We start from the raw sequence: 27,054 nt of genomic DNA, 5'->3' as shown, positions 1-27,054 counted from the left end.
GACCCTCTCTTTTTTTAGAGCATAACCTTGAAAGTTGCTTATATCGTATTCTTTCATGTGCTGTTCGTTAGAACCTAGTCCGTGGCCATATCAACTATGAGGGAAACTGGTAAATGTGATCTTTGGTTGGGAGGCCATCTTTTTCCCAGCTAAATCAAAGGGCTTTATTATAGAGGAAGAAAGAAAGAATGGGTGTTAGCAGTTAATCATCAGTCTTTTCCATAAAATGGGTGCGATTTTTGTCCATTGTTACCTAACAAACCATCCTGAAGCTTTGTGATTTAAAACAACTACCGCCATTTATTATCTCTCACTGTTCTGCGAGGTTCTTTTCCTTTTAAATGGACTGTTTTTTTAAGAGCAGTTTTAGGTTCACAGCAATATTGAGCAGGAAATACAAAGAGCTTCTATGCACTCAGTGCCCCCTTGCAAGCACAGCCTCCCTGACTATAGCATCCTGCGCCAGAGTTGATACAGTTTGTTACAATTGACAAACCTGTATTGATTTATCATTATCATCCAAAGTCCACAGTTTATAGTAGGATGCATTCTTGGTGGTGTTCATTCTGTGAGTTTTGAGAAGTATAAATTACATGTACCCATCATAGTATCATCCAGAGTAGTTTCACTGCCCTAAAAATCCTTTGTGCTCTGTCTGTTCATCCCTCCCTCCCCTTTAACCACTGGCAACCCCTTATCTTTTTACCATCTCCATAGTTTTACCTATTTCAGTTTCTAAAAAAATTTTTTTTTTTTTTTTGGCGGCACTGCACAGCCTGTGGGATCCTAGTTCCCTGACCAAGGATCGAATCTGGGCCCCCTGCAGTGGAAGTGCAGAGTCCTAACCACTGGACCACCAGGGAATTCCCAGTTTTATCTATTTCAAAGTATCATATAGTTGGAATCATACAGTATGTAGCCTTTTCACATTAGTTCCTTTCACTTAATATGCATTTAAGGTTCCTCCATGACTTTTCATGGCGTGGTGGCTTACTTCTTTTTAGTGATGAACAGTATTCCGTTGTCTGAATGTACCACAGTTTATTCATTCACTTACTTAAAGGCATCTTGGTTGTCTCCGAGTTTTGGCAATTATGAATAAAGCTGCTATAAACATCCATGTGAAGGTTTTTGTAAGTTCTCAGCTCTTTTGGGTAAATACCAAGGAGCAATGGCTGAATTGTATGTTAAGAGTATGTTTATTTTTATAAACAGCTTTCTTCCAAAGAGTTGCCAGTTTTCTTCCAAAGAGGCTGTATCATTTTGCACTCCCGCCAGCAATGGGTTCCTGTTGCTCCACATCCTTGTCAGCATTTGGTGTTGTCAGTGTTTTAGATTTTGGCCATTCTAATAGGTGTGTAGTGGTATCTTGCTATTGTTTTAATTTGCATTTCCCTGATGTATATTGTGGAGCATATTTTCATATGTTTATTTGCCATCTACATGCTTTGATGAACTGTCAGGTGAGGACTTCTGCCCATTTTAAAATCAGATTGTTCATTTTCTCACTGTTGATTTTCAACAGTTTTTGGTATCTTTTAGATAATAATCCTTTATAAGATATGTTTTTGCAAATATTTTCTCCCAATCTGTGGCTGGTCTTCTCATTCCCTTTACAGTGTCTTTCATGGAGCAAAACTTTTTAATTTTAACACAGGCAGCTTATCAATTTTTTCTTTCATGGATTATGCCTTTGGTGTTGTATCTAAGAAGTCATTGCCACGTCCGAGGTCATCTAGATTTTCTCTGATGTTATCTTCCAGGAATTTTATAGTTTAGCATTTTACATTGAGATCTATGATGTCCATTTGTGAGGGGTGTAGAGTCTGTGTCTGGATTCATTTTTTTTTGCATGCGGATGTCCATTTGTTTCAGCACCTTTTGTTGAAGAGGCTCTCTTTGCTCCACTCTATTACCTTTGCTTGTTTGTCAGAGATTGGGTGTGTATATTTATGTGGGTCTATTTCTGGGCTGTCTATTCTGTTGCACGGATCTCTTTGTCTGTTCTTTTACCCATACCACACCGTCTTGCATACCATAGCTTTTTAGTAAGTCTTGAAGTTGGATAGTGCTGGACTTTGTTTTTCTCCTTCAATATTGTGTTGTCTGTTCTGGGTCTTTTGCCTCTCCTTGTTTTTCTCCTTCAATATTGTGTTGTCTGTTCTGGGTCTTTTGCCTCTCCATATAAACTCTAGAATCAGTTTGTTGATATATACAAAATAACTTGCTGGGATTTTGATTTGGGTTGCATTGAATATATAGATCAAGTATGGAAGAAATGATATCTTGACAATATTGAGTCTTTCCATGAGCATGGAATATATCTCCATTTATTTAGTTCTTCTTTGATTTCTTTAATCAGAGTTTTGTTGTTTTCCTCATATATAACATGCATATTTTGTTAGATTTATACCTAAATATTTCATTTTGGGGGGTGCTGTTGTTTTTAATTTCAAATTCTACTTGTTCATTGCTGATATATATATTTGTTTATTTATTTTTTGGCTGTGTTGGGTCTTCATTGCTGCATGCAGGCTTTCTCTAGTTGCAGCAAGTGGGGGCTACTCTTCGTTGTGGTGTGCGGGCTTCTCATTGTGGCGGCTTTTCTTGTTGCAGAGCATGGGCTCTAGGTGTGCAGGCTTCAGTAGTTGTAGCACATGGGCTCAGTAGTTGTGGCACACGGGCTTAGTTGCTCCGTGGTATGTGAGATGTTCCTGGACCAGGGCTCGAACCCATGTCCCCTGCATTGGCAGGCAGATTCTTAACCACTGTGCCATCAGGGAAGCCCCATTGCTGATATATAGTAAAGCGACTGACCTTTATATATTAACCTTGTTTCCTGCAACCTTGCCATAATTGCTTATTAATTCCAGGAGTTATTAATAATTAATTAAATTATAATATTAATAATTAATTGAAACCTCCAGTACAGTGTCGAGAAGGAGTGATGAGAGGGAACATCCTTACCTTTTTCCTGATCTGAGCAGGAAAGCTTCTAGTTACTCACCATTAAGGATGATGTTAGCTGTAGGTTTTTGTGGGTGTTCTTTACTCAGTTGAGGAGGGTCCTCTCTATTTCTAGCTTACTGGGAGTTTTGAATCATAAATGGGTGTTGGATTTTTTCAAATACTTTTTGTGCATCTACTGATATGATCATGTAATTCTTCTTTAGCCTGTTGTTTTGATGGATTACATTGATCGAGTTTCATGTTCTGTGAGACTTTGTTTTTAATAAATCTGGATTGGACTTAGCTGGGCAGTTCTTCTGCTTTGTGTGTTGTTGCTGGGTTGCAATTATCTGGTGGCTCAGCTAGGCTGAAACGTCCAAGATGGCTGACTCACATGACTGGTTATCAGCCAAGAGCTCAGCTGGAGGCTGTCAACTGGAATGCTGTGGCTCTCTGTATGTGGTTCTCCACATGGCTTTGAAGAAGGAGTATTGCATGTGTGTAAAACCAGAAGCTGCAGATCTCTTAAAGCCCAATCTGGGAAGTTGAGTAGGTCACTTCTGCCTCACTTATTGGTCAAAGCAAATCATAGGGCCAGTCCAGATTCAAGGGGAGGAAGGACTATGGCTTTTTATGGCTGGAGCAGTGCACATAGACACGGAGACAAGGAATTGATGGTGACCATCTTTGGAGTCTCTCTACCACAATGGGTGTTATACTTCTTTACCCAGATGGAGATACTGAGGTTGAAAAATATAACTTGTCCAAGGCCACACATCTAATAAATAATGGAACAGGTTTGTCCAACTCTAGACCCAATATTTTATTCTATTCTGCCACTCGTATTTATTGATAATTTAATTTCCTAAAGCAGCTTGCTTTATAGGAGAAGCTCTTTTATCCATTATACTGTAAAAGTTCAAACCTTAAAATTTTATCCCACTGGAACAAAATTTTTCCTTCTTATGTGGTGAAAGCTACTGGGATGGAGGTGGGAGGGGATCCTTCTGTGGAGAATACAGAACTTTTCTGCATCTCAGTTGATCCAGCGGCTGTCATCCTGTTTGATTTATTACTGACCACACCCTAGCCTGGAGCTTCTTTTATCCTTCAGGCTTTTTCTCTCAATATCATTACCAAAGTGGCCACTCCCAAGAAGTGTCTTATTTCTCTATTCCTTTTTCCATTCAGCTCATGGAAGCCAGATCCCCCTGCCTTGCCAAAGTGTGTTTAACGCAATGTTGAGTTTTTTTGACTCCACGTCTTACTATCTAATTCAGGAAAAAGTGCCACTTAACCCAATTATGGAAGTAGATCCACTGGGAAAACTGTCTCTTCTGTGAACTTTTTTGGGTATTTGTTTCTGGAGCAAATATAGGGCCTAGAACATACTAGAGGCTCAGAACTTATTTGTTAAGTGGAATGCCACGGGTGGGCACTTACACGGCTGCTTTCTCTGGGCACAGAGCAGGCATCTCATTCACTGCTGTCTTCCCCATCAGCAGTAGCAGGGTGGTCTGACCATTAGGGACAGCAGACTGATTATAACAGCCCTAGGCACAAGGGATCTCTTAGTAAACCCACAGCAAGGACTGAACAGAACAGCCCTTCTTCCACTCAGCTCTTCCAAGAGTCTACATAGAGTGTGTCAAAGTCATATGGAAATGCTTGGGGGTGGGGGGGGTGGTGGTAGTGGTGATCTTCTATGCTTGGTGACCTCTCCCCTGGTATTCTGCAGTATTGTGGCTAATCCAAACCTGGTACATTGTTTGTGTCTTGTGGTTTAGAACATGTAGAAATACTTTTATGTCTCTCTGATTGCACTTAATTTGAGGAAAGATACAATGTGTCATGCAGTAACCTTGAAAGAATTAATGCCTCTGCCTAAAAGAGGGCTATGTATTTTTGTCATTCATATCAGTTTAATGCAGTTCTTGGAATGAAAACAGTTGAATTCTCATCAGTGAAAACCATTGGTGATAGGAGGTCACCTGGAAAAGCATCTGGAAAGGGAAGTCATGGCCTACTGTTTCAGCTTACTATTGATTTATATTCAAAATTTCTTTCTTCTTGTACCTATTTCGACATTTTGTAGCTTTCTAGCGATCTATGCATTTTATGGAGGTTTTCAACTTAATTAGTATATTGTGGTTTGTAATACTTACCTTAGAAAAAATTTGTTGTTTCTCTAGTTGGCCTTTCTCTCATTGTATACTTTGTTATTTACATCTTCTCTTTCACTCCCTCCGTCCTACTTTTTTTCCCTTTGATCAGTTGTGCTAGAGATCTTATTAATTTTTTCAGCTTTGTTAGATATCTCAATTGTTTCTTTTTGTTCTCCAATTCATTGATTTCTGCCCTTATCTGATTATTCCCTTCCTTATTGTTTCTTTGGGTTTGCTCTGTTCCTTCATTCCAACTTCATGAGTTGAATGCTTAGCTCATTTATTTTGTGAGGAATCTATTTGTACTGTTTTATTGTACCTGATTGTTTTTCTCAGAAGGATTTCCGGAAGAGGAAGTATAGAGTCAAACTACATGAATGTTTTTAAGGTTCTTGGTAGATATACCCAGACTGTTCTCCAGGAAGGCTGTGCCAATTAACACGTTTTCTATTGGAGAATGTCCATCTTACTGTAGTCTCAGTAAGTTTAGTCTTTATTCTTCAATCCACCTCATATGTATTTGGTATATTGATAAGAAGTGTGAAGAGTTAAATTACTTTTTTTCCCAAATAGGTAACCAAACACTATTTAATAAGTCTTTCTTTATTGAATTATAATGCAGTCTTGATCATGTACTAAATTATTATATCTACTAAATTCTTTTATGGATATGCACACATGCATACACACACAGTATGGGGGCTGTCTTTTCTGTTTCATTGATTTCTCAATTAATTCTTACATCAGTACTGTGCTGTTTTAATTATTTTTGCTTTTTAAATGTCTGAATATCTGGTGGGGTAAGTTACCACTCCTTGTTCTTTATTTCCATTCTTTTCTTAGCTATTCTTACTGGTTTATTCTTCGAGATACGTTTGAAATTGGCAGGTTCCAAAAAAATCTCATTAGGGTTTTAATCAGAATTACAGTAAGCCTAGAAATTAATTTGTAAATAAATTACAATCTTATAATATTGCATCCAGGAGTATGGTATTTTTTTCTCAAGGTTTCTGTTACTTCCCTTAAAAAAAGTTCATGGTTGTCTAGGCCCTGTTAAAATTCCTAAAATTATTTATAAGTCTTTTTCTTCATTTTATAATTGGGATACTTTCCAATTATATTTTCTAGCTGATTATTTCTGGTCTATAGTAAAGTTGTTTATTTTGGTTTCTCTATTTTATGTTCCAAAAATTATTGAATTCTCTTAGGGTTCCACTGGCTTTTATCATTTGATTCTCCTGGTTTTTGTACTTAGATAATATCCACACATAATGATAATGGTTTTGCTTCATCTATTATTACTTAGCCAGGACTTCTAGAACAATATACTAGTTGGAAAAGAATGCTGTCCTTATTTTGTTATCCCTAACTTTAATGGGAAGCCGTATATTTTTACCATTAGTGAAATGCTGAATAAGCTTTTCTTTGGAAAAAAAACATGTTAAGGAATATGTCTAGCTCCCTTTTACTAAAATTTTAAAATCAGCAATACATGTTGAATTTTATCCATTTTTTAAAGTATCTATTCAGATGATTACATAGTTTCCCTTTCTCAACCTATTGATATTGTAATCATATTTCCAATATAGTTCATATGGTTTCCTACAACAAACCTACTGTGACTATGCTATTTTTAAATACACTGCTTGTTTCTGTGTTTAAAAAAATATTAATAATTTCTAAGTGAGATTAACTGGCCTATAGTTTTATTGTTTCATCCTCAGGTTTTAGTATCAGCATTCTGTTAAGTTTTTGAAATGAATGGGGAAGCTCCCCCACTGACTCCGCCAATATTATGGAACTGTTTAAGTAGTATACAAAGTGTCGGCATCAAAGTTTGATATCATTCGCTTGTAAGCTTGTCTAGCCACAGAGTCTCTTTGGAAGTAGACCTATCGAAAACTCTTCAGTATCTTTCGGGATTATTGGTATACGTAGCTTTTCTTCTTAAGTCAGCGTGAGTAATTTATATTTTTCGATTTCATTGAAATTTTCAGATGTATTAATGTACGGTTGTGTGTCATATTCTTAAAATGTTTTGAATTCTACGTGTGTCCCTTGTTTTAGGAAATTTAAAAAGGTTTTGTCTATTTGGTAGGTTGATTCTCTTTTTCGAAGAACACGCTCTTGGATTTATTTATAAATTCTCCCATTTTTCTGTTCGCTGTGATTACTTTCTGATGAACAGCAGCCACCCTAGATCTTTTTGGCTTTACAGAGCCCAGGCTCACCTTTCATGGAGTAGCTATCTTCCTGAAAATTTGCAGTTAGAGACACTTTTATAAAAGGAACTGTGCTTTCCATTGATTTGAGTTTTTATTTCACAGGTATTTTATTTTCATTTCTTTAATCTTCAGTGACAAGCAGTTAATGTTTCTCTAAGTAAACTCTGTGACACCAGAGAGCCCTGATATTTAAGCAGATATGGAGCAAATCATTTGAATTGCCGCCTCCAGTTTCTTTTTTCTTTTTTCTTTTTTTATAGTAGGTGTTCTTAAAGTGGGATGCAAATATAGTTGAGCATATTCATCTTTTGTTTGTTCCTTTACATGCCTTTTCTTATCACTTGTCACTAATCCCAGCTTATGAGAAAAGGATATAGCAGCTCATTTATGGATTAATTCTTTTATGTCGTTCATGCAACATACTAACCTGTCATAGGGGACAGGCTTTGTCAATCTGGAGGTAATTTTTCCCACTTGCTTCTGTGATTAGGAGTTTGGTTGCAAGACGGCTGGTTACTTATCTGGTGGCCCCAGTTCAGGGTAGGGAAACAAAGGCTACCGGTCCTGTGTTTGTACAGGTGGCCTATGCCCTTGGAACCAGGTGAGCTGGCTGCCCATGGACAGAACCACTAGGGGCCCTTCAGTTAATACAGCTTTGTGAAAGGACCCAAGTGCAGGGGGCAAGGTCTGGACAGCCTGTCTAGATAGCCAGCATTAATTGTGCTGTGGTGCAGCTGAGACTCCGAGTGTTCTATTTGGCAGGGCTTCGTGTTATATTTGATCTTCTTTTTTCCATGTTACCTATGGCCAGGGTCATAGGAAACCGTCAAGTCGCTGCCTTCCTATTGGAATTCCAAGTCTCCTGGCCCACCCCTTCCTCTCAGGCTTGCACTGGTGTTTTCTTCCTAGATTGACACTGATCCTCAAGGGAGGGGCTTGTTGGCTTCCAGAGAGTCTGCTTTCTTAAAGCCTGTGATTAACCTCTCACAATGACTCGGGACCGGGCCCTGGGCTGGGGGGCATTTGAAGGCAACCCTCAGTGTTAGACTACATCGCCTCACTCCTCAGGCCCCCTGCTCCCCCAGCCTTTGCTCTGTGTTGCGTTAAAGCTTATGGCTTTTTCTTTACTGGAGCGTTTCCATCTTAGTCTGGGGCTTCTGGCTCTCCAGGAAGCCCTAAGGATTCCCATGCAAACTGTGTGCCTGGTGGCCTGCCTTGATAGACCCCAGAATTCCTAAGGAGTCGCAGATGAGCAGCTCTTTCAGGGAGATTTGAAGGTCATTTATGTGTATATCGCTTTGCATCCTATTTACATATATGATTTGTTTTTGCTTGGGCTATTTCTAAACCACTTTATTATTCCCTGAGTGGGAACTGGAAGAGAAGAGAGAAGGAGCCCACGTACTTCAAGAATCTCATGGAAAAACCAGCACCTTTTCTTCCCTCTTGTGTATGATCACGTACCTGTGCATATTTGAGAGTTGCTTACTATTAAATTCTCTTATCTTTAGGAGCCCATCTTTTCGGCTCCCTTCCCCCACTCTCATTTACTACCACGGTCTGCTATATCCTCCGGCTTCCTAGAGAAATAAAGAATCCATAGGAGCTGATTGGAATTTTTCAAATGCATAGAAACAGCAGGACAGTTGGGCCACGGTTGGGTGTGCATGTACCCGACAGCGGCTTGTATCAGACGAGGGTGTGTGTGTGTGTGTGTGTGTGTGTGTGTGTGTGTTTCCCTCCCCTTCCCTCTAATTACCCCTACCCCACACCAGAATTGATTTCCCATCAAACTGTTGAGGGTGAGAGGGTAGGTAGGTTAGAGGCTTTAAGTGAATGGTTTACCACCACAGCTTATTGGCGAAATGCAAACCCTCTCACTCAGCAGGTGGAATGGGGCTTTGGTGTATCCCATTGTTGGGTGGTGGCTGGTGGTGGAGGGCAGGGGAAGAATCAACAGCTGACGTAGTATTGAGGGCTCTTCAGCAGAAACTGCTTAATTTCTCTGCTCTCAGGCAGTTTTGTGGAGCGCTGAATTTGGGGAAGTGGAACCAGGGCACCTAGAAGAAAGGGCTGGCTCTGCCCACAGTCAGGCCCGCGTGGTGCGGAGAAAAGTGCTCAGGTAGAGAAGGCTTCTCTCCATTTGCAGCGTCCTCTTGCTTGAGGGAATGTGAGTTATGATGAAATCTCGTTCTCGCCCAAAGGGTGAGGGTGTGGGGTCCTCACCTAAGCAGGATAATCAGAGAAGTTCTGAGGGTCGTCACCCTTCACGGAAAGATCTCCTGCTACAGTTTCTCAGCTTCCGTTCTACCAAATTCTACCAAATTTGGTAGAATTCAACCAAACTTTTGTAGAACTCTACCAAATCCTATAGCAATACACTTCAGCTAATTCAAGACGGTCTGAAGACAGAGATCACCGAAGTATCATGAAAGGATCTAAGTTGTAATTTAAATGTACATCATACAGCATTTGTTTGTGTCAAGAAATCAGAGAAGGGTGATTGGTAGGAATTCTCCAAAAGCTGAGGGCGGGTTTTGGTGTAGAACCATACTGTCCATTGCTATAGCCGCACGTGGCTGATGAGCTCTTGGAATGTGGCCACTTCAAATTGAGATGTGCTGTAAGGATAATGTGTCCATGGAATTTTGAAGAATTAGTAAGAAAAAGGAATGTAAAATAACTCATTAATAATTGTTTAATATTGATTCCATGTTGAAATAATGTTTGGACATATTAGGGTAAATAAAATGTTCTAAAATTAATTTCACTTTGAAAAATTATTTTTTTAAAGTGTGGCTACTAGAAACTTTAAAATTATAAATGTGTCTCAGGTAGTATTTCAACTGGACAGCGCCAGACAGGATTTCATCTTAATTCTCATGTCTGCATACGATTCCTTTTTCCCACTAGAGGGAGATGTGTCCTAATTTGGGGGAGTCAGCTGCTTAGCTTGTAAACTTCACTGCTTTGGAATGTACCCTTTTAAAAAAGAAGCACTCAAGTTTTTGCTTTGCTTCAATTCTGCATAATTCTGTTGTTTCTGGAGCTTGCACTTTGTAGGAAAGTGAAGCCAAAACAGAGGAGGCAGGAAAGCAGAGAGGTTTCCCCCCTTGTTTTTGTTAGCCTTCAGAGAGACCTGTTACTTTGTTGGATTGTAGTAGCTTGCTGCTTGTTTGTGGGTTGTTCCCTTGGAACTTGAGTCTGTGTACAGCACAGCGCACACACACAGACACGCACACACACACACACACACACACAACGTGGCCTGTGTGCAGCTGTAACAGAAAGGACCAGGGCAATCACACACAGCCACAGCACCTCCTGGACCTTAAGGAATTCAGTGTGAATGCGTCCTGGAGTTGCGCCCTGTGGCACACTGGGCCCCAGTACTCCATGAGCCTCCCTTTTCTGCTTTTCCTGGGAGCAGTGTTGCCTGGGGTTTGAGGCTGGGGCTGCTGTTTGCATCTAGTGTGTGTAAATCTGCCCTTTGATCCTAGTCTGAAACCAGCATCATTTCATGATTATGTTTTAGTGACGCACTCTCTCCTGGTTTTCCTTTGATCTTTCTGGGTAGCTCCTTTGTGGTCCTCTGTGTTTTTTGTATGTTTGTTGGTCCGATGAGCACTGGATTTTTCTTTTCTTGTCTATGCAGTCTGTGCCCTTTTGGGTGATCTCAGTCATTCTGGAGGCTTCATTGCTACCCTTATACTGGGGACTGCTAAGTCTTTACTTCCAACTGAGGCGCTGTTTTGAGCTCCGTCCATGCCCATCCAGCTGCCTATTGACATCAAATAGACACCCCAGACTCAGCCCCCATAGCACTCCTTACCTCCCATATCATGGCATTCTTCAGCACCATTGTAATTTCTTACTATTTGTTTGTCTCTCTCATCCAGTGTACAGTAAGTCCCAGGAGAGCAAAAGCCTTGCCAATCGTGTTCTGCGTTACTCCTACTATTTCACACCGCGCCTGGTTATTGTTCACCCTTAGGAAGTATTTGAATAAGATTTTAAAATATTTTTTGTTTTAAACCAATTGTACTGTTTACTTGTAAGCATATGTATTACCATTATACAGTTCCATCAATAATCTTGTTAGCTTTATATCACAGGGCTATGATCACCATCATTTTGTGGCATGGTCTGTTGAAAAATTTTTTTCACCATCTGTACAAGTGGGGCATTTGCCCTCATCCCTCCTGTGCTTCCTTGTGCTGGAAGCTTTTGCGCTTAATCCCTCTCCTTTTGTGACCCTTATGACAAATTAAAGGGACATTTCCATCAGCCCCACCATGTATTTCCAGGAACTGAGGTCACAGAAATGAAGGAGTGTGACATCTTTCCATGCCTGTAGCTCAGTCCACGGGCAGCTTTTCCAGGACGTATTCCAGTTTCCTTTGGTACCTCTCCTGTTAAACCAAGCCCAGTTTCATGCGGATTCGTGACTAATGCACACTGTTTTTCTTGTCAGAACATGAAGAGGAACTGGACCAAGAATTTGACCTGGACACTGGCACTTTATTTGGAGGATTAAAGAAGGTACAGAGTGGGTCAGTGATAAACCTTTTCAATTTTCAAACCTGGTTTCAGTGTTTTGCATCACTTTTGTATTTGGCGTTGACCCAGCCATAGTACTCAGCAACGACTGGACATTAAGTACCTTTCCTGCTGTAAAAGGTGCAAGTGTGCCGTGTAGAGAAAGGCATTCCCCGTGCTTTGTCTTTATCTCATCCCATGTTCCCCTCTCAAAATACTAGAGATGTGGATCAGTAACCTTATCGGTTCATGCAGATTTCACTTTTGTAAAGTTTAGGAAGTTCCTTCCTGACCTAGCCATAGCTATTGGAGTCAAATGTGGCTCCTGGACTCCCTATACCAACTCATGGCAACTATGGAACTGTTTCCTTCCTGCCTCTACTGCCCCTGGCCGTCCACACCCTGCAGAGCATGCTGGGAATCCCCCGCCCCTCTGCTCCCTGGTTCCAGGTGGCAGTGGGCCATTTATCCTCCACTGCAGCTCATTGTGCCTGCTTAGATCGCTGGCAGGGTGGCCGCTGTTGCTCTCCTAGTGGTGACGGTTAGCACTTCTGTTCTTCAGAGTATGTCATGGGTAGGTACCAGACCCTCCTCTTTTGATTGCAAGATGTTAGACTACTTTCTGTGTCCCACCAGAACCCCTTTCCTCTTGAGTCTGGAGTTTTTCCCATTCTTCCCCTTTCAGTTTTCCAGGACCCCATTTCAGTAATGACTTGGATCACATGACGTCCAGCTTCAGCTCATAGTTTGGGTTCAGGTCAACCCTAGTGAAGAGCTGTGTATTTGTTTTTCCAGGCATTTGGATATGTTTAAAAAAATGATATCACACCATTGCTTTTTACTATTTTTGCTCTAAGTGTGTAGTGTGCCAGGTGTATTGTAAGTTTAATCAGCTTTTGTTGGTTGGCTTGGGGCACAGAATGACGCTTGCACTCCAGGTTCTGAGCACCTGACTTACAAATGAACTTTGGAAGACAATGAGTTTCCAAACTGGGTACTGCCTGTATTGATATCTTCCTACTTTGAGAGTTACAGATCTTACTTAGAATTGAAGAAAACTGGCTTCCATTTCCATTTGATTTTCTAGGGTAACCTGTCCCTTTTCTTCCAGCTCTGGCTCTGTACAGAGCCACCGTATTAAATACATGGCTCATGTTTGTCTGGGGCTGGGAAGCATGTCCTGCCCTGCATGATGCTCTTCCCAGTTGTTCTGCCCACCAGACATTTCTGTGAAAAGTTGGATATAAATTTAATTTTCGTGCATCGAATCCATTTGTAAATGTTTCTGATTTAAATAAGCCCTTTTTAGGATTATTAGTAAGACGTGTAATGTGGGTGGTATTGTGCCCACTTCAGAGATGAGGAAATTTGGGAAGCTGTAGGTCACAGTGGAATTTGAGTTGTCACAGTGTTACAGAACTCAGGTTTAGCTGCTCATCGCTCAGGAATCCAATACTGAGAGATAAGTGTTGGGTAAAAGGAAAGGTAGCTCTATTGAGGTAGCTGTCAATCCTGGCGAGAAGGTGGACTCATGTCCCAAAGAACCAACTCCCCAAGTTTTGTTCAGAAATTATATAGGGAAAGGAGGAAGGGGCTATGTGTTGAGGAGAGGGTTGCAAGGTGCATGATCAGCTCGTGGACGTTCTTGGTTGGTGGTGAGGCAACCAGGAGTCAACATCATCAACCTTCTGGTTCTGATTGGTCTGGGGTCTACGTGCTTGTGGGCAGCATATAGTTAACTTCTTCCACCTGGTGGGGGTCTCAGTATCTGCAAAACAGCTCAAAGGATATGGCTCAGGATATATCTATAGCCCCTGAGGAGAAACTAAAGGTCCTTGACTTTGTTTAATGGCTAAACTATTATTGTTTTGCCTTGTTTGGCTTTTTCCTTTGTTTTTGCATTTTCTCACTTCTCTGATTAAACTTACTCTTTGATTACGTTTTTCTGCAGACGAGACAGGCGGAGGACAGTGGGCAGGGGGGTTTGTCCTGGGAAGGCCCCACCGGGTCCTGCTCTGGTTACAACAGCAGATAGCCCTTGTGAGTGTCTGGGATCTACTCTTTAGAAATATACTGCTATTGGATCTCTTACAACAGAAAAAAAATGGTGACTTAAAAAAAAATTTTAGAGTCATAATTCAGGCATTTCAGATAATACTGAAATGTTTGCCAGAGGCAAAAATAAGCAAACTCATTTTAGACTAAGACACTTTTCGCTGAAGAGAAGCAACTGTGAGGCAGTATGAGAAGCTGAACGAGGATCAGGCCCTGACAGGTTTGGAGCTCCCATGGATTTCATTGTTGCACGCTCAGCCCTGCTGGGTGTTGCTACTTCTAGACAAAGGGGCTTTGTCTTCGCTGACTTCCCAGCTCCCACCACTCCATCACGTTCAGCTGCTTGACTCCCTGCCAAGGCTTCAGAATCCTGGGGACATGACCTCTTCTGTGCATTCTCCATGACAGCCCCCTGTGGTGATGGGCACAGGCAGTGGATGTCAACGTTTAGGTCGACCCTGCCTTTGTGGAACAGTGCACAAGGCGCAGATAAAAGCTCCAAGGACTTTTTCTATTCTGAAAAATCTCTGTTCCTCTGTCCTGCTGACCGTCGTTCCATCCATTCATCTGATGGTGTTGAGCACCTCTTGTCCTCATCTTTCTGTATCTCATTACCCTGCATAGGGGATGAGTAGTTTGGAGTCCTAGAATTTAGAGAGAAAATGATGAGCCAGGGTGCATAGCCAACAGATGAAGGAAATTGATTCTGTGTCCTTGGTGAAGATCATAAAATAGACCCGGGGCCATATGTAGTGACAGGAGGTTCATGGATGTCTGCTGGAAGTCTTATTTCAGGTAAAACGGAAGCCTAATAGGTTCTGAGTATTTCCTTTGGAGGTTATGGGAGGTGGCAAGCAAACGCTATTCTGGTCTAAATTCTAATCAAAAGGTGAAATTAGGCATGAGTAGAAATCGTGAACTTTAGAAGGAAGCTTTTATGTCCTCTGACCAGTCCATCCTTTAAATGTCGCTAAACCTCAGCACTGCTGACCTCCTTTGTTTGGGGGCCTGTTCTGTACATTGTAGGGTGTTTAGCAGCATCCCTGGACTCCACCTCGTAGATGCCAGTAGCACCAAGTCATGACAGTCACGAATGTCTCCAGGAGTCACCACATGCCCCCTAAGGACAAAACCGCCTCTCTTTGAGAACAGCTGGCCTGCAGTCATATTTAAGGGCTTTGTCGTGCTGACTTGGCCATTTCTTACCTTTGCTCATCCTGTTTCCTCCTCTGGATTGTGCTCCACCTCCTCCCTATCTGGTCCTCACTCACACTTCACATCTGAGCCCAGGTGTCTCCTGTCACGGAAGCATTGCGTGGACCTTTAACTTGGACTTTTTAATGCGCATAGTTCCTGACACTTCTCTGCTTCTCTTTTTATCTCCTTCCACAAATACAGCTTTTAACGCATGTGTTTCTGTGCCCAAGTCCATGTGGAGTGCTAGGGACATAGTAGTGAACCAGACAGACACACTTCCTGTCCCAGTGTCTCCTAATGGGGACAGACCAACAGTAAGTAAATGAATAAACGTTAACAGCCACAGATTGAGCTAAATGATCTGAAGGAGATGAACAGGGTGATGTGTAGTCATGCTTTGGATTGAATCTTGTACCCTATTATGATAAATATATTTGTACAGTGTTATCTTGTAGTATCCATCCTCCGCCAGACTGTGAATCTCACAGGGGCAGGGCTGGGATTTAATGAGTCCTGTATCTTCAGTGCCTGGGACAGAGTAGGTGAGTATTTTGCTGAATTTAACTGCAGGAAAGAGTGAGTAACACTGTGCCAGGTGGCAACATTGGCGTAAAATGCATCAGTCCTAAGTTCACCTTGATTGGCATGTACGTGAATGCCGAGTGGGACAGTGTTGACAGTCAGAGCAGGGAGAGACCACCGTGGGCACAAGCAATGCCACACTGCTTCTGGGAGCAGACCTTCAGCTGCGCTCCACAGAATGGGTGGGATTTGGCAAGGTCATCTGTAGAGAAGATGCTCTTCCAGAGGGGCTCAGTGTGGTTGGAAAGGAGACGAATGTATCAGGGTGATGGTGACTCAAGGGGAAGCTTCCCTTAGGACAGTGAAAGGTTGCTGGGTCTGACCACAGTCCTCCGGTTGCCGATGATGGTAGGGAGGATTATAGCCCAAATCAGGAATACCTTTGGGTCTTATCATTCCTTTGGTGTAAAGCTGCTTGTTTCTGCCGAGACGCCAGTTGTGGTGGGGGAGATTGCGTAGGTGTAGCTCTCAAGGAGTGTTCGGGTTAGGTATGCTGTGACGTTTGCATCCTGTTTCGTGATGTCTCTTTTTCCAGGCTTGAAAGTGCCTCCCCGCGTGGGCTCCGGTGGCCTCTTGGAGCAGTCCTGCGCTGGGAACCTGTGTGTGGCCACGGACAGGTCGAGCCCGATGCCTTTCCAGTTCTGGCCATCTGTCTCGGTGTTTGGTGGTTCCCTTTTGTCTTGCCTAGTGTTCTTGCTAGATGTCCCAAGAACATGAAGGAAACTTTTTAGTGGCCATGTTCCTTGCTTGATATTTCTAGATAGTAGGTTCTGAATCAAACTGACATGAATGAAGCTCCATGTTGGGTTGTATTATCATGAATTTGTTTTCCTTTTATTTCTTTTTTTTTTTTTGCGGTACGCGGGCCTCTCACTGTTGTGGCCTCTCCCGTTGCGGAGCACAAGCTCCGGACGCGCAGGCTCAGCGGCCATGGCTCACGGGCCCAGCCGCTCCGCGGCATGTGGGATCCTCCCGGACCGGGGCACGAACCCGTGTCCCCTGCATTGGCAGGTGGACTCACAACCACTGCGCCACGAGGGAAGCCCCTATTTTTATTTATGATTCAAGATAGTTGTTATAACGGAAAGAGCACAGGTGTGGAGTTGGATGGACTTGAGTTCAAAATGCAGTTTGCTCCATTTTGGAAAATCGTTCACCTCATTTGAGCCTTAGTTTTATGTTTTGGAATATGGGAACGGGAGGTCTTATTGTGGAGAAAGAGATGATGATAAAACACCCAGCATGTATGTGGTTGGTACAGAATGGATCCTCAGTCCATGCTGCTGTGGTCATTATTTTGTCCTTCCATGGATGATGACGTCCTTGCTTTAGAGCTAAGATTTGTTGATTCCCCCTGTCTGGCAAGGAGATAATGTTCTACAGAGAAACGTTTAAATCTAGAAGGGAATGGATTGCTACTGAAAGGAGCTCTCAAAAGCCTAATGCATTATGAAGAATTTTACATGTAATCAATTACTCATTTCTTTCCTGAGGACATCTCTTCCTGTGACAGTTCTGAAATTGGGGCCCACTTGTGAATGAGACATTCTTTCAGAAGTAGAATCAGAGAGGAATTTTCAGTGCCTGCCAAGAAGGTTAGAAAGAGAAGATAAGATCAGAGAAGGGAAGCTTGATCACTTATGTCTTTGAATGTTAAGAGAGAAGAGGTCGTTTCTAAAGTAAAGATAAAATTTTTAGCTACTCAGATTTTACCTATAAAAATTTTAATATTCAACTTATTTATAAATTCCTCTGTATTTTGATACTTAAAAAAAAACCCTCAGCAAGCTCTATGTTGAATCATTTAACAAATATTCATTGAGTGGCTGCTGTGTGAGAGGCTTCTAGGCTGGGTGCTGGGGGGCTGTGACCTTCCAGGCTCTGTCTTCACTGGGCCCTGAATTCGGGGGACACTGATACTGAGACAGTGAGGTAAGTGATGCAGCTATTTACGGGGCATGCAGAAACAGAAGGTGCCTGTAACCCAGACTCACAGAAATTAGAGCTGAGGTACTGGGGAAGGATGGGTGAAGGGAGCAGCAGGACTAAGGACTGGATTTGAGAGAGTCTGTCAGTTTGGCTGGGAGGTTGAGTGAGAGCAAGAGATGATACAGGATAGACAGGGGCTGGATCATAAAGGCCATTGGGTTCCATAGGTGGAGCCTGGACTTTTTTCAGAAGGCAAGGGACGGTTACTGAAGGGGTTGGGGCCATTGCCATTTCTTCTGAGGACTCTTTGAGGAGCCTTGGCATTTCTCTACTTTGCCCGCCTCTCCCGATCTCCCCCACTCAAGGTTCGTGCATCCCTGGACTTAACGTCCTGGAATGTATATCTCATAACGTTCCTCAAAACCCATGCATGGCTCCCCATTTCTTACAGTATGAAGTCCAGACTCGGTGGCTGACATTCAGCCCCGTTTGTCCACTGGCCCTACCTCGTTTTAGCAGCCTCACCTCCATGTAGTAACCATGTGCTACTAAATAACAGGATCGTCTGCCATTCCCCAAGGATGCCTTGAGGTTTCCTCCCCGTCATCCTCATGCAGACTGGGCACACTTCCCTGCAGCTCAAGGAACAGCCCACGTGGAACCTTTCCTGACGCCTCTCCCCCCGGCTCCTCCCCCTGTTGGCATTGATTTCTCCCTCCTATGAGCTCCATTCCCAGGACTCCTCCCCGAGCCTGTGTTATAGAGCAGTTACCTGTTTTAGATGTAAGAGGATCTTTCATCCCTGCCTCGCTGGAGCAGGCATTCAGTAGTGGCGGTTGGGTTAAGGTGGACATGGCTGTCTGGTTGGGCACTTACTGTGAAGGATCATTGGCCCCCTGGCAATGTTTGCTTTGTTTCACGTGTCTAAACTCTGGCAGGTTTAGAGAGTGTAGGCCTTACCTCATTTTCATTAAGCCGTAACTCCTCCAAGATGATTCCGGTGTTCTGGTCGTGTCTGCCTTCCTCCATCTGATGGGAACAGGTGAACGTGTGGCTGTTTGTGTGAATTTTCAGCCCGTCCTTATTAACAGAGGATTGGATTTGATGCAGCTTTGCCCCTTCACAGAGGGGCTGCTCAGCAGAGGTAGATTCTTGTGTCCTGTGCCAGCCCCTCCAGGCAGAGAGGGTGTGGGCTGAGGAGTCTCCAAATGGTCAGAGCAAGAAGCCCGCAGACTAGTAACGGAGGGAATATTCCTGCGCACACGTTGGGCTTGATTCCTTCTTGTTTACATGAAGAACTCCTGCTCTTAACCTGCCAGTACGCTGTCTCTTGTCTAGTCTCATCCCTGCTGGATGTCCTTCCTGATACGTAGGAGATTTGCAACTAGGCGGGGGGAAAAGCGAGGCAGTCGTGATTTCCTGGGGAGCACAGGAAAGGGAAGCTCTCTGCTTTATGTGAAAATAGGGTCTGTAATGCAGATGGATAAGCATCAAATTTGCTTATTAGCTCAATCACTAAGGCCCCTGCTTGGCCCTCCTCTCTCTTTTATATCTACTAACTCATGCAAAATATTGTTTTTTTAAAAAAATTAATTAATGATTGATTGATCGATTTTTGTCTGCGTTGGGTCTTTGTGGCTGCACGCGGGCTTTCTCTAGTTGCGGCGAGCGGGTGCTACTCTTTGTTGCCGTCCACGGGCTTCTCGTTGCAGTGGCTTCTCTTGTTGCAGAGTACAGGCTCTAGTCGTGCAGGATTCAGTAGTTGTGGCTCACGGGCTTAGCTGCTCCGTGGCATGTGGGACCTTCCTGGACCAAGGATCGAACCTGTGTCCCCTGCATTGGCAGGCATATTCTTAACCACTGCACTACCAGGGAAGTCCTCCCAAATATTGTTTATTTTGTTTTAAAGTTTCTTGAAGGAGCCGGGAGAAGATAAGGTGAAGTTAGAACCAAGGGTTTAGCCCTGCAGGACTAAAAAATCAGGTGTGTGTATGTGTGCACGTACACGTATGGAGGGAGAGAAGAGAGAAAAAGAAACAGATTGAGAGAGAGAGAGGTTCCCCATGACTACTTAGTAAAACCTTGAGGTGATGATATAGGTTTGGAGTGGTGAGACATTTCTCAGCCACGGGCCAGTCAGTTTACAAGTAATTCTTTGCTAATCAACTGCTTTTCTATAGGTGCTGTGGGTTAGGGGAAGTAAGAAGCATAGCTTCTCTCCTCAAGAAGCTAATACTCCATCTGAGAATGCCAGGCTGCCATGTGGCTTTAATAGGGATGATGCTCTAGTTATTTAACTAAGGGCGGCAGCATCTGTCAAGCTGAAGAGGTAGCAGGTGTACACAGCCAGGACAACTGACCCTGTTTGTGTGTCCTTCCTGAAAATCGGCATTACATTGAACAAAGTGTTTCCATTTTTATGAGTGTCCCTGGTTGGTATAGCCCAAAATTGCCAGGTGAGTTTCCAACCTTGGAATGACCAGGGAAGGCTCCCCAGAGGAGGTGGATCTGAGCTGAGCCTTGAACAGGATAGTGTTTTGAACTGACCCGAGTCTGTCTGATTGTTGAACAAAAGTCATATTCTTTGGTTTTACTCTTATTAGCTTCTGGTAGTTGGAGGTGGGTAGGAGTTAAATATCTTCCTTTCCTGTAACCTCACTACCAAGTGGTACGTCACAGGGAAAGAGTTCAGATCTGAATTCTGCCATGTGTGCAAACACTTGTTTATTTCTTCAGGGGCAGGTACAAAATCTGCCACTGAACCTGTTCTCTGTCTTTAGGTTCTCCAACAAGCACCCTGCAGGAAGGATTCATCTGAGGCTGAGGCAGACACCCTGCTAGTGGGCTGGAGCAGACACCCTGCTAGTCTGACAGGAGGAATGGAACCTTATGAAGTAAAGGGACATAGAAGCACAGGGGGTGCTAGAAGGAGGGCTGTTTTCTCTGAAGCTCTGGGTGCCTGCTCCAGGGATTCTGATGCCTCACCCTTTTGAGGTTATTGGAGGCTGAGAAAATTTCTAACCCACTGCCTATGTTGAACACCACTTCCTTCATTTGTACATTACTTATTTCTAACATCCTTAATGCCAATAAATTCTCAGGTGCAGCTTTCAATACCAATATTGAAATCATTTGAATTGTAGCCATGTCTGGAACTGGATTTCTGACTGGGACCCTTCGGATGCTAACTCATTCCTTCTGGAATGTGGACTCTGCATTTGGGCACTTTTATTGTCAAGAACAGTCCCTCAGGGTAGAGGGGGTTGTTTACACAACACATCCTAAGTAAGTGCTCCAACGGATAGGATTCTGAGAGTAGAAGGAGCAGAGTTCAGCAGTGGCTTAGAGCTGAAATTTGGGGAGAGACATAGGGGAGTGGGGAGGAGGGGAAACCCTTCCTTTTCCCAGTACATTCCCTAAAAGTGGTGCCTGTCACCATTCTTTAAAAGGTTATTACCTTTTAAAATCATGACATGACAGTTGATAAGTCTCTGTTAAAAAGAAATTAGAAGCAGCTGCAGGATAAGAGTGAGATCATGGGCCCGTGGGAGATGTGAAGGGTGGTGTCTTTGTGTGGGGAACTGACTGAAGCCACTTGCAGGATCACAGTATCTGCTGAAAAGTTCACGTTGGTGAGGGTTAGTTAGTCCATTATAATTTTGCTCGTGGGTTGTATGAAGGCAGTTCTCCAGCTAAATTTGATCACACATATAAACATTTATTAGGCAAGCAGTAGAAACCAGTTCATACCAGCCTATTTGCTGGGCTGGGTGAAGTTTCAGGAGGCTCTTTGTCTTTTAGGAGCTGATACCACTACCATGCGTTTAAGGTTCCTCTCATGGCTATGACATCATGCACTGGGGATTCTGGACAATCTGGCGTCAGACCACCACATACTTTACGACTTGGAACTGAATACAGGACCTTTGAGTGGGGCTTCAGGGCCATCACTTAGGATATATGTTTTCAACATTTTAGATTCTTCATTATATAGGGGAGGGAAGGGGAACGGTTCAGTTGTTTTAGTCAATGTTTCTGACGTGAGTGGCAACTGGCAAGTCAACACTTCATCAGTGGAAATTCATTTGACATAAATTTATGACATTTTACTAGAACAGCTCAGGCAGAAAACCAATAAAACTTTATAAGCTTCTTACTTATAATACTAAAACTGTGTAGGTTAATCAGAACAGTTCAGGTAGAAAACCAATAAAACCTTAGCCTATAAGCTTCTTATAATACTCAACTTTGTAGGTTAAGAGGAATAGTGGCATGTTGAAAACAGCAGGAAGATGGGTTATTTCAGAAAGGTCATGTCTTTTATTACAACATCAGACACTAGCCCTGCCAAAGCAAGGCCTCAAAAAGTTTGTGGAACATTCAGACTTAGTTCTCTTCACGGAAATCTTTAGTAAAAGGCGCAAGATTTATTCTATCTGAAGAGAAACCAGACTATAACGCTGGTTTACTAAGCTCATTTCTCCAGTAACCGCAGATCCTACTTCACTGATGGTGGCTCTTTACCCCAAGGGCACTTCCTGCTTAAAGTTTGTACAAGGGATTTTGTAAGCAAACTTCTCATAGTTAGAAATGTTGAGTTGAAAGGAATATTCTTTTAAACTTGAAAGGATTGTACTCTATACAGGGGACTGTGGGTATGCAGATGAGAAGTCTGACTCATCAACTTTGAGATTCTGCAAATACCATAGTATTCCTAGCATGCCTCAGGAACCACCATTAGGGGGCGAAGCAGAGGTCTACGTGGCTGGGCTTTAAACCCCATCCTGGTTCAACCATGGAAACTGCAGTTTTTGTATGTGGTGTATTGGGACTTTTGAGTGTGGTTCTATTCCTTTCCTTTCATTAACCACCAACACAGTTAAAATACAGAACCAGAAAGAACTTCCTTTCTGCCTCTTTCTTGTCACACCCATCCTGCTCTCGCCATCCCGAACCCATGGAAGCCACGGTTTTGTTTTTCCATCTCATGATTTTGTCATTTGAGAATGTTATATAAATGGAGTCATATGGTATTATAACCTTTGGAGACTGGCTCCCTCCCCCGCCCCCAGCTTAATGCCCTTGAGATTCATACAAGTTGTGTGTATCAGTAATTTATTCCTTTTCTTTGCAGGGTATTAGTTAATGATATGGATGGACCACAGTTTGTTTAACCATTTGACTCGTGAAGGACATTTCGGTTGTTTCCAGTTTTTGGCTATTATAAATAAATCTGATGTGAATATTTGTGTACAGGTTTTCATGTGAACTTAAGTTTTATTTTCTCAGGGATAAATACCCAGGTGTTTGATTGCTGGATTGTATGATAAGTACATGTTTGGTTTTGTGAAAAACTGTATGAACTGTTTTCCAAAATGGCTCTACCATTTTACATTCCCACCAAAAAAATGTATGAGATACTCAGTTTCTCTGCGCACTTACTAGCATCTGGCCTTATTAACATTTTAAATTTCAGCTTTTCTGATAGGTGGGTCGTGATATCTCATCATGGTTTTAATTTGCGTTTCCCTAATAGTTAAAGATGTTGAACGTATTTTCATGCACTTATTTGGCATCTCTATATACTCTTTAGTGAAATTCTGTTCATATCTTTTGCCCATTTTCACTTGGATTGTTTGGTTTATTTTCACTGTTGAGTTCAGAGAGTTCTCTGTGTAGTCTAGGTACTAGTTCTTTGTCAGGTAGGTGGTTTGCAAATATTATTTCTCAGGCAGTAGCTTGACTTTTCATCCTCTTGGTAGGGTCTTTCACAGAAATCCAGTTTATTATTTTTTTTCTCTTAAGAACTGTGCTTTTGGTGTCATGTCTAAGTACTCTTGGCCTAGTTTTATGACCCAAAGATTTTTTTTTTTCCCACAAAGTTTCCTAGTTTTGCATTTTACCTTTAAGTCTGTGATCTCTTTTGGGTTAATTTTTGTGTTAATTTAGGTAGAGATTTATTATTATTATTTTTTTGCTTATGGATTTCCAATTGCTACAGCACCTTTTGTTGAAAAGACTGTCTTCCTCTATTGAATTGTTTCACACCTTTGTCATAAATCAGTTGGCCAAACTTGTGTGGCTCTATTTCTGGGTTTTCATTTCTGTTCCATTGATATATGTATCTGTCTTTACACTAATGCCACATTTTCTTGATTACTGGTGAGTCTTAAAATCAAGTAATGTAATCTAACTTTATTCTTTTTTTCCAAATTGTTTTAGCTCATTTAGTTCCTTTGCCTTTCCAAATATGCTTTAGAATAAGCTCTTCTATATCTACAAGACTTTTTGCTGGGATTTTGGTACAATTCTGATAAATTTATAGATCAATTTGGAAAATTGATGTCTTCACTATGTTGAATTTTCCAATCCATGAACACAGTGTGTCTTTAGATTTATTTACATCTTTTCGGATTTATTTCATTAGTATTTTGTAGTTTTTAGGAGACAAATTCTATACATGTTTTGTTACATTTATGCCTAAGTATTTTATTTTTTGAGCGATTATAAATGGTTTTACATTTTAAATTTCAATTTCCACATGTTCATTGCTAGTATATAGAAGTACAGTTGGCTTTTACATGTTGATCTTATATCCTGTGGCTTTTCTGAGCTCATTTATTCCTTATTGGAGGGTTTTTTTTCCCTTTCTTTCTGGACAGACTTGTTGAGTTGTTCTGTGTAAACAATCATGTCACCTGCAAATCGGGACATTTTCATGTCTTCCTTTTCAATCTATTATGACTCTTCTTTTCTTTTCTTATTGTGCTGGCTAGGACTTCTAGTATTATGTTGAATAAGAGTTATGAGAGTGTACATCCTTGGCTTTTTCCCAGTCTTAACCATTAACATCAGTCATTCATCATTAAGTATGATGTTTCTGTAGGTTTTTCTGTAGATGTTCTTTATCAAGGGGGGAAAGTTTCCCTCTATTCCTAGTTCTCTGAGAATTTTTGTGAATCAGTATTGAATTTTGTTAGGTGATTTTTCTGCATCAATTGGTATGATGATGCTGTTTTTCTGCTTTAATTAAGAAAATGTTAATATGTTGCATTACTTTGATTGATTTTTGAGTATTGAACCAGCCTTGCATCCCTGGGATAAACTCCACTTGGTCATGGTGTATAATTTTTTTATATATGTAGCTGGACTACACTTGCTGATATTCTGCTGGGATTTTTCTTGTCTGTGTTCAGGAGGGATATTAGACTGTAGTTCTCTCTTTCTCTCTGAGTACTGTCTATGTCTGATTTTTGACTGATTATATATGGTCCTGTATCTTTAATTTCAGATTCCATGTGTTTATTACTAGACTTAGAAAATGAGTTTGGCAGTATCTGCCCTATTACAGAGAGGTTCTTTAGGTGTCAGGTAGAATTCTTTAGTGAAACCACGTGGGACTGGAGATTTCTTTTTAAGGATTTTAAAACCATGAATTCAATTTGTTTGATGGTTAAAGTGATATATATATATATTTAAAAATTTTTTGAATTTTATTTAATTTATTTTTTAATACAGCAGGTTCTTATTAGTCATCAATTTTATACACATCAGTGTATACATGTCAATACCAATCGCCCAATTCATCACCCCCCACCCCGCCCCGCCGCTTTCCCCATTTGGTGTCCATACGTTTGTTCCCTACATCTGTGTCTCAATTTCTGCCTTGCAAGCTGGTTCATATGTACCATTTTTCTAGGTTCCACATATATGCGTTAATATATGATATTTGTTTTTCTCTTTCTGACTTACTTCACTCTGTATGACAGTCTCTAGATCCATCCATGTCTCAACAAATGACCCAATTTCGTTCCTTTTTATGGCTGAGTAAAAATCCATTGTATATATGTACCACATCTTCTTTATCCATTCATCTGTCAATGGGCATTTAGGTTGCTTCCATGACCCGGCTATTGTGAATAGTGCTGCAATGAACATTGGGGTGCAATGTGTCTTTTTGAATTATGGTTTTCTCTGGGTGTATGCCCAGTAGTGGGATTGTTGGATCATATGTTAACTCTATTTTTAGTTTTTAAAGGAACCACCATACTGTTCTCAATAGTGGCTGTATCAATTTACATTCCCACCAACAGTGCAAGAGGGGTCCCTTTTCTCCACACCCTCTCCAGCATTTGTTGTTTGTAGATTTTCTGATGATGTCCATTCTAAGCAGTGTGAGGTGAGACCTCATTGTAGTTTTGATTTCCATTTCTCTAATAATTAGTGATGTTGAGCAGCTTGTCATGTGCTTCTTGACCATCTGTATGTCTTCTTTGGAGAAATGTCTATATCGGTCTTCTGCCCATTTTTGGACTGGGTTTTTTGAATATTGAGCTGCATGAACTGTTTCTATATTTTGGAGATTAATCCCTTGACTGGTTTGCAAATATTTTCTCCCATTCTGAGGGTTGTCTTTTCGTCTTGTTTATGGTTTCCTTTGCTGTGCCAAAGCTTTGAAGTTTCATTAGGTCCCATTTGTTTATTTTTGTTTTTATTTCCATTACTCTAGGAGGTGGATCAAAGAAGATCTTGCTGTGATTTATGTCAAAGAGTGTTCTTCCTATATTTTCCTATAAGAGTTTGATAGTGTCTGGTCTTGCATTTAGGTCTCTATTTATTTATTTTTTGCGGTATGCAGGCTTCTCACTGTCATGGCCTCTCCCGCTGTGGAGCACAGGCTCCAGACGCGCAGGCTCAGCGGCCATGGCTCACGGGCCCAGCCGCTCCACGGCATGTGGGATCTTCCCAGACCGGGGCAAGAACCCCTGTCCCCTGCATCAGCAGGCGGACTCCCAACCACTGCACCACCAGGAAAGCCCTCTAATCTATTTTGAGTTTATTTTTATGTATGGTGTTAGGGAGTGTTCTAATTTCATTCTCTCACGGGCCCAGCCGCTCCACGGCATGTGGGATCTTCCCAGACCGGGGCAAGAACCCGTGTCCCCTGCATCAGCAGGCGGACTCCCAACCACTGCACCACCAGGGAAGCCCTCTAATCTATTTTGAGTTTATTTTTATGTATAGTGTTAGGGAGTGTTCTAATTTCATTCTTTTACATGTAGCTGTCCAGTTTTCCCAGCACCACTTATTGAAGAGACTATCTTTTCTCCATTGTATATCCTTGCCTCCTTAGTCGACCATAGGTGAGTGAGTTTACTTCTGGGCTTTCTATCTTGTTCCATTGATCTATATTTCTCTTTTTGTGCCAGTACCATATTGTCTTGATTACTATAGCTTTGTAGTATAGTCTGAAGTCAGGGAGTCTGATTCCTCCAGCTCCATTTTATTCCCTCAAGACTGCTTTGGTTACTCAGGGTTTTTTATGTCTCTATATAAATTTTAAGATTTTTTGTTCTAGTTCCATAAAAAATGCCATTGGCAATTTGATAGGGATTGCATTGAATCTGTAGATT

General features: G+C 41.8%; 1 protein-coding gene and 2 non-coding genes across 10 annotated transcripts in view; 1 reads left to right on the top strand and 2 right to left on the bottom strand.

The window, feature by feature from the left end:
- HHAT (hedgehog acyltransferase) overlaps nucleotides 1-27,054 on the top strand; it is a 334,459-nt gene that overhangs the window by 15,585 nt on the left and 291,820 nt on the right. For 6 of the 8 annotated variants that reach the window (XM_024751038.1, XM_024751039.1, XM_024751044.1 and 3 more), the window contains exon 3: nucleotides 11,814-11,881. The exons of 1 other annotated variant lie outside the window; for it this stretch is intronic. In XM_024751038.1, coding sequence (XP_024606806.1) covers nucleotides 11,814-11,881 — 68 coding nt within the window. Of the gene's footprint in view, nucleotides 1-11,811; nucleotides 11,893-27,054 lie in introns of those variants that run through there. One more of the 8 variants, XM_024751042.1, reaches the window with a different exon arrangement.
- On the bottom strand, nucleotides 791-863 carry TRNAG-UCC (transfer RNA glycine (anticodon UCC)). The gene has a single exon. It is a non-coding gene; the product is annotated as a tRNA-Gly (tRNA).
- Nucleotides 21,982-22,097, bottom strand: LOC112403608 (U5 spliceosomal RNA). The gene has a single exon (XR_003003938.1). It is a non-coding gene; the product is annotated as a U5 spliceosomal RNA (small nuclear RNA).

This window comes from Neophocaena asiaeorientalis, unplaced genomic scaffold, assembly GCF_003031525.2.
Source record: "Neophocaena asiaeorientalis asiaeorientalis breed wild unplaced genomic scaffold, Neophocaena_asiaeorientalis_V1.1 scaffold67, whole genome shotgun sequence".
Lineage (NCBI taxonomy): Eukaryota > Metazoa > Chordata > Mammalia > Artiodactyla > Phocoenidae > Neophocaena > Neophocaena asiaeorientalis.
Note: the sequence above shows the minus strand (reverse complement) of the source record. Positions and strands in the feature narration are given on the sequence as shown.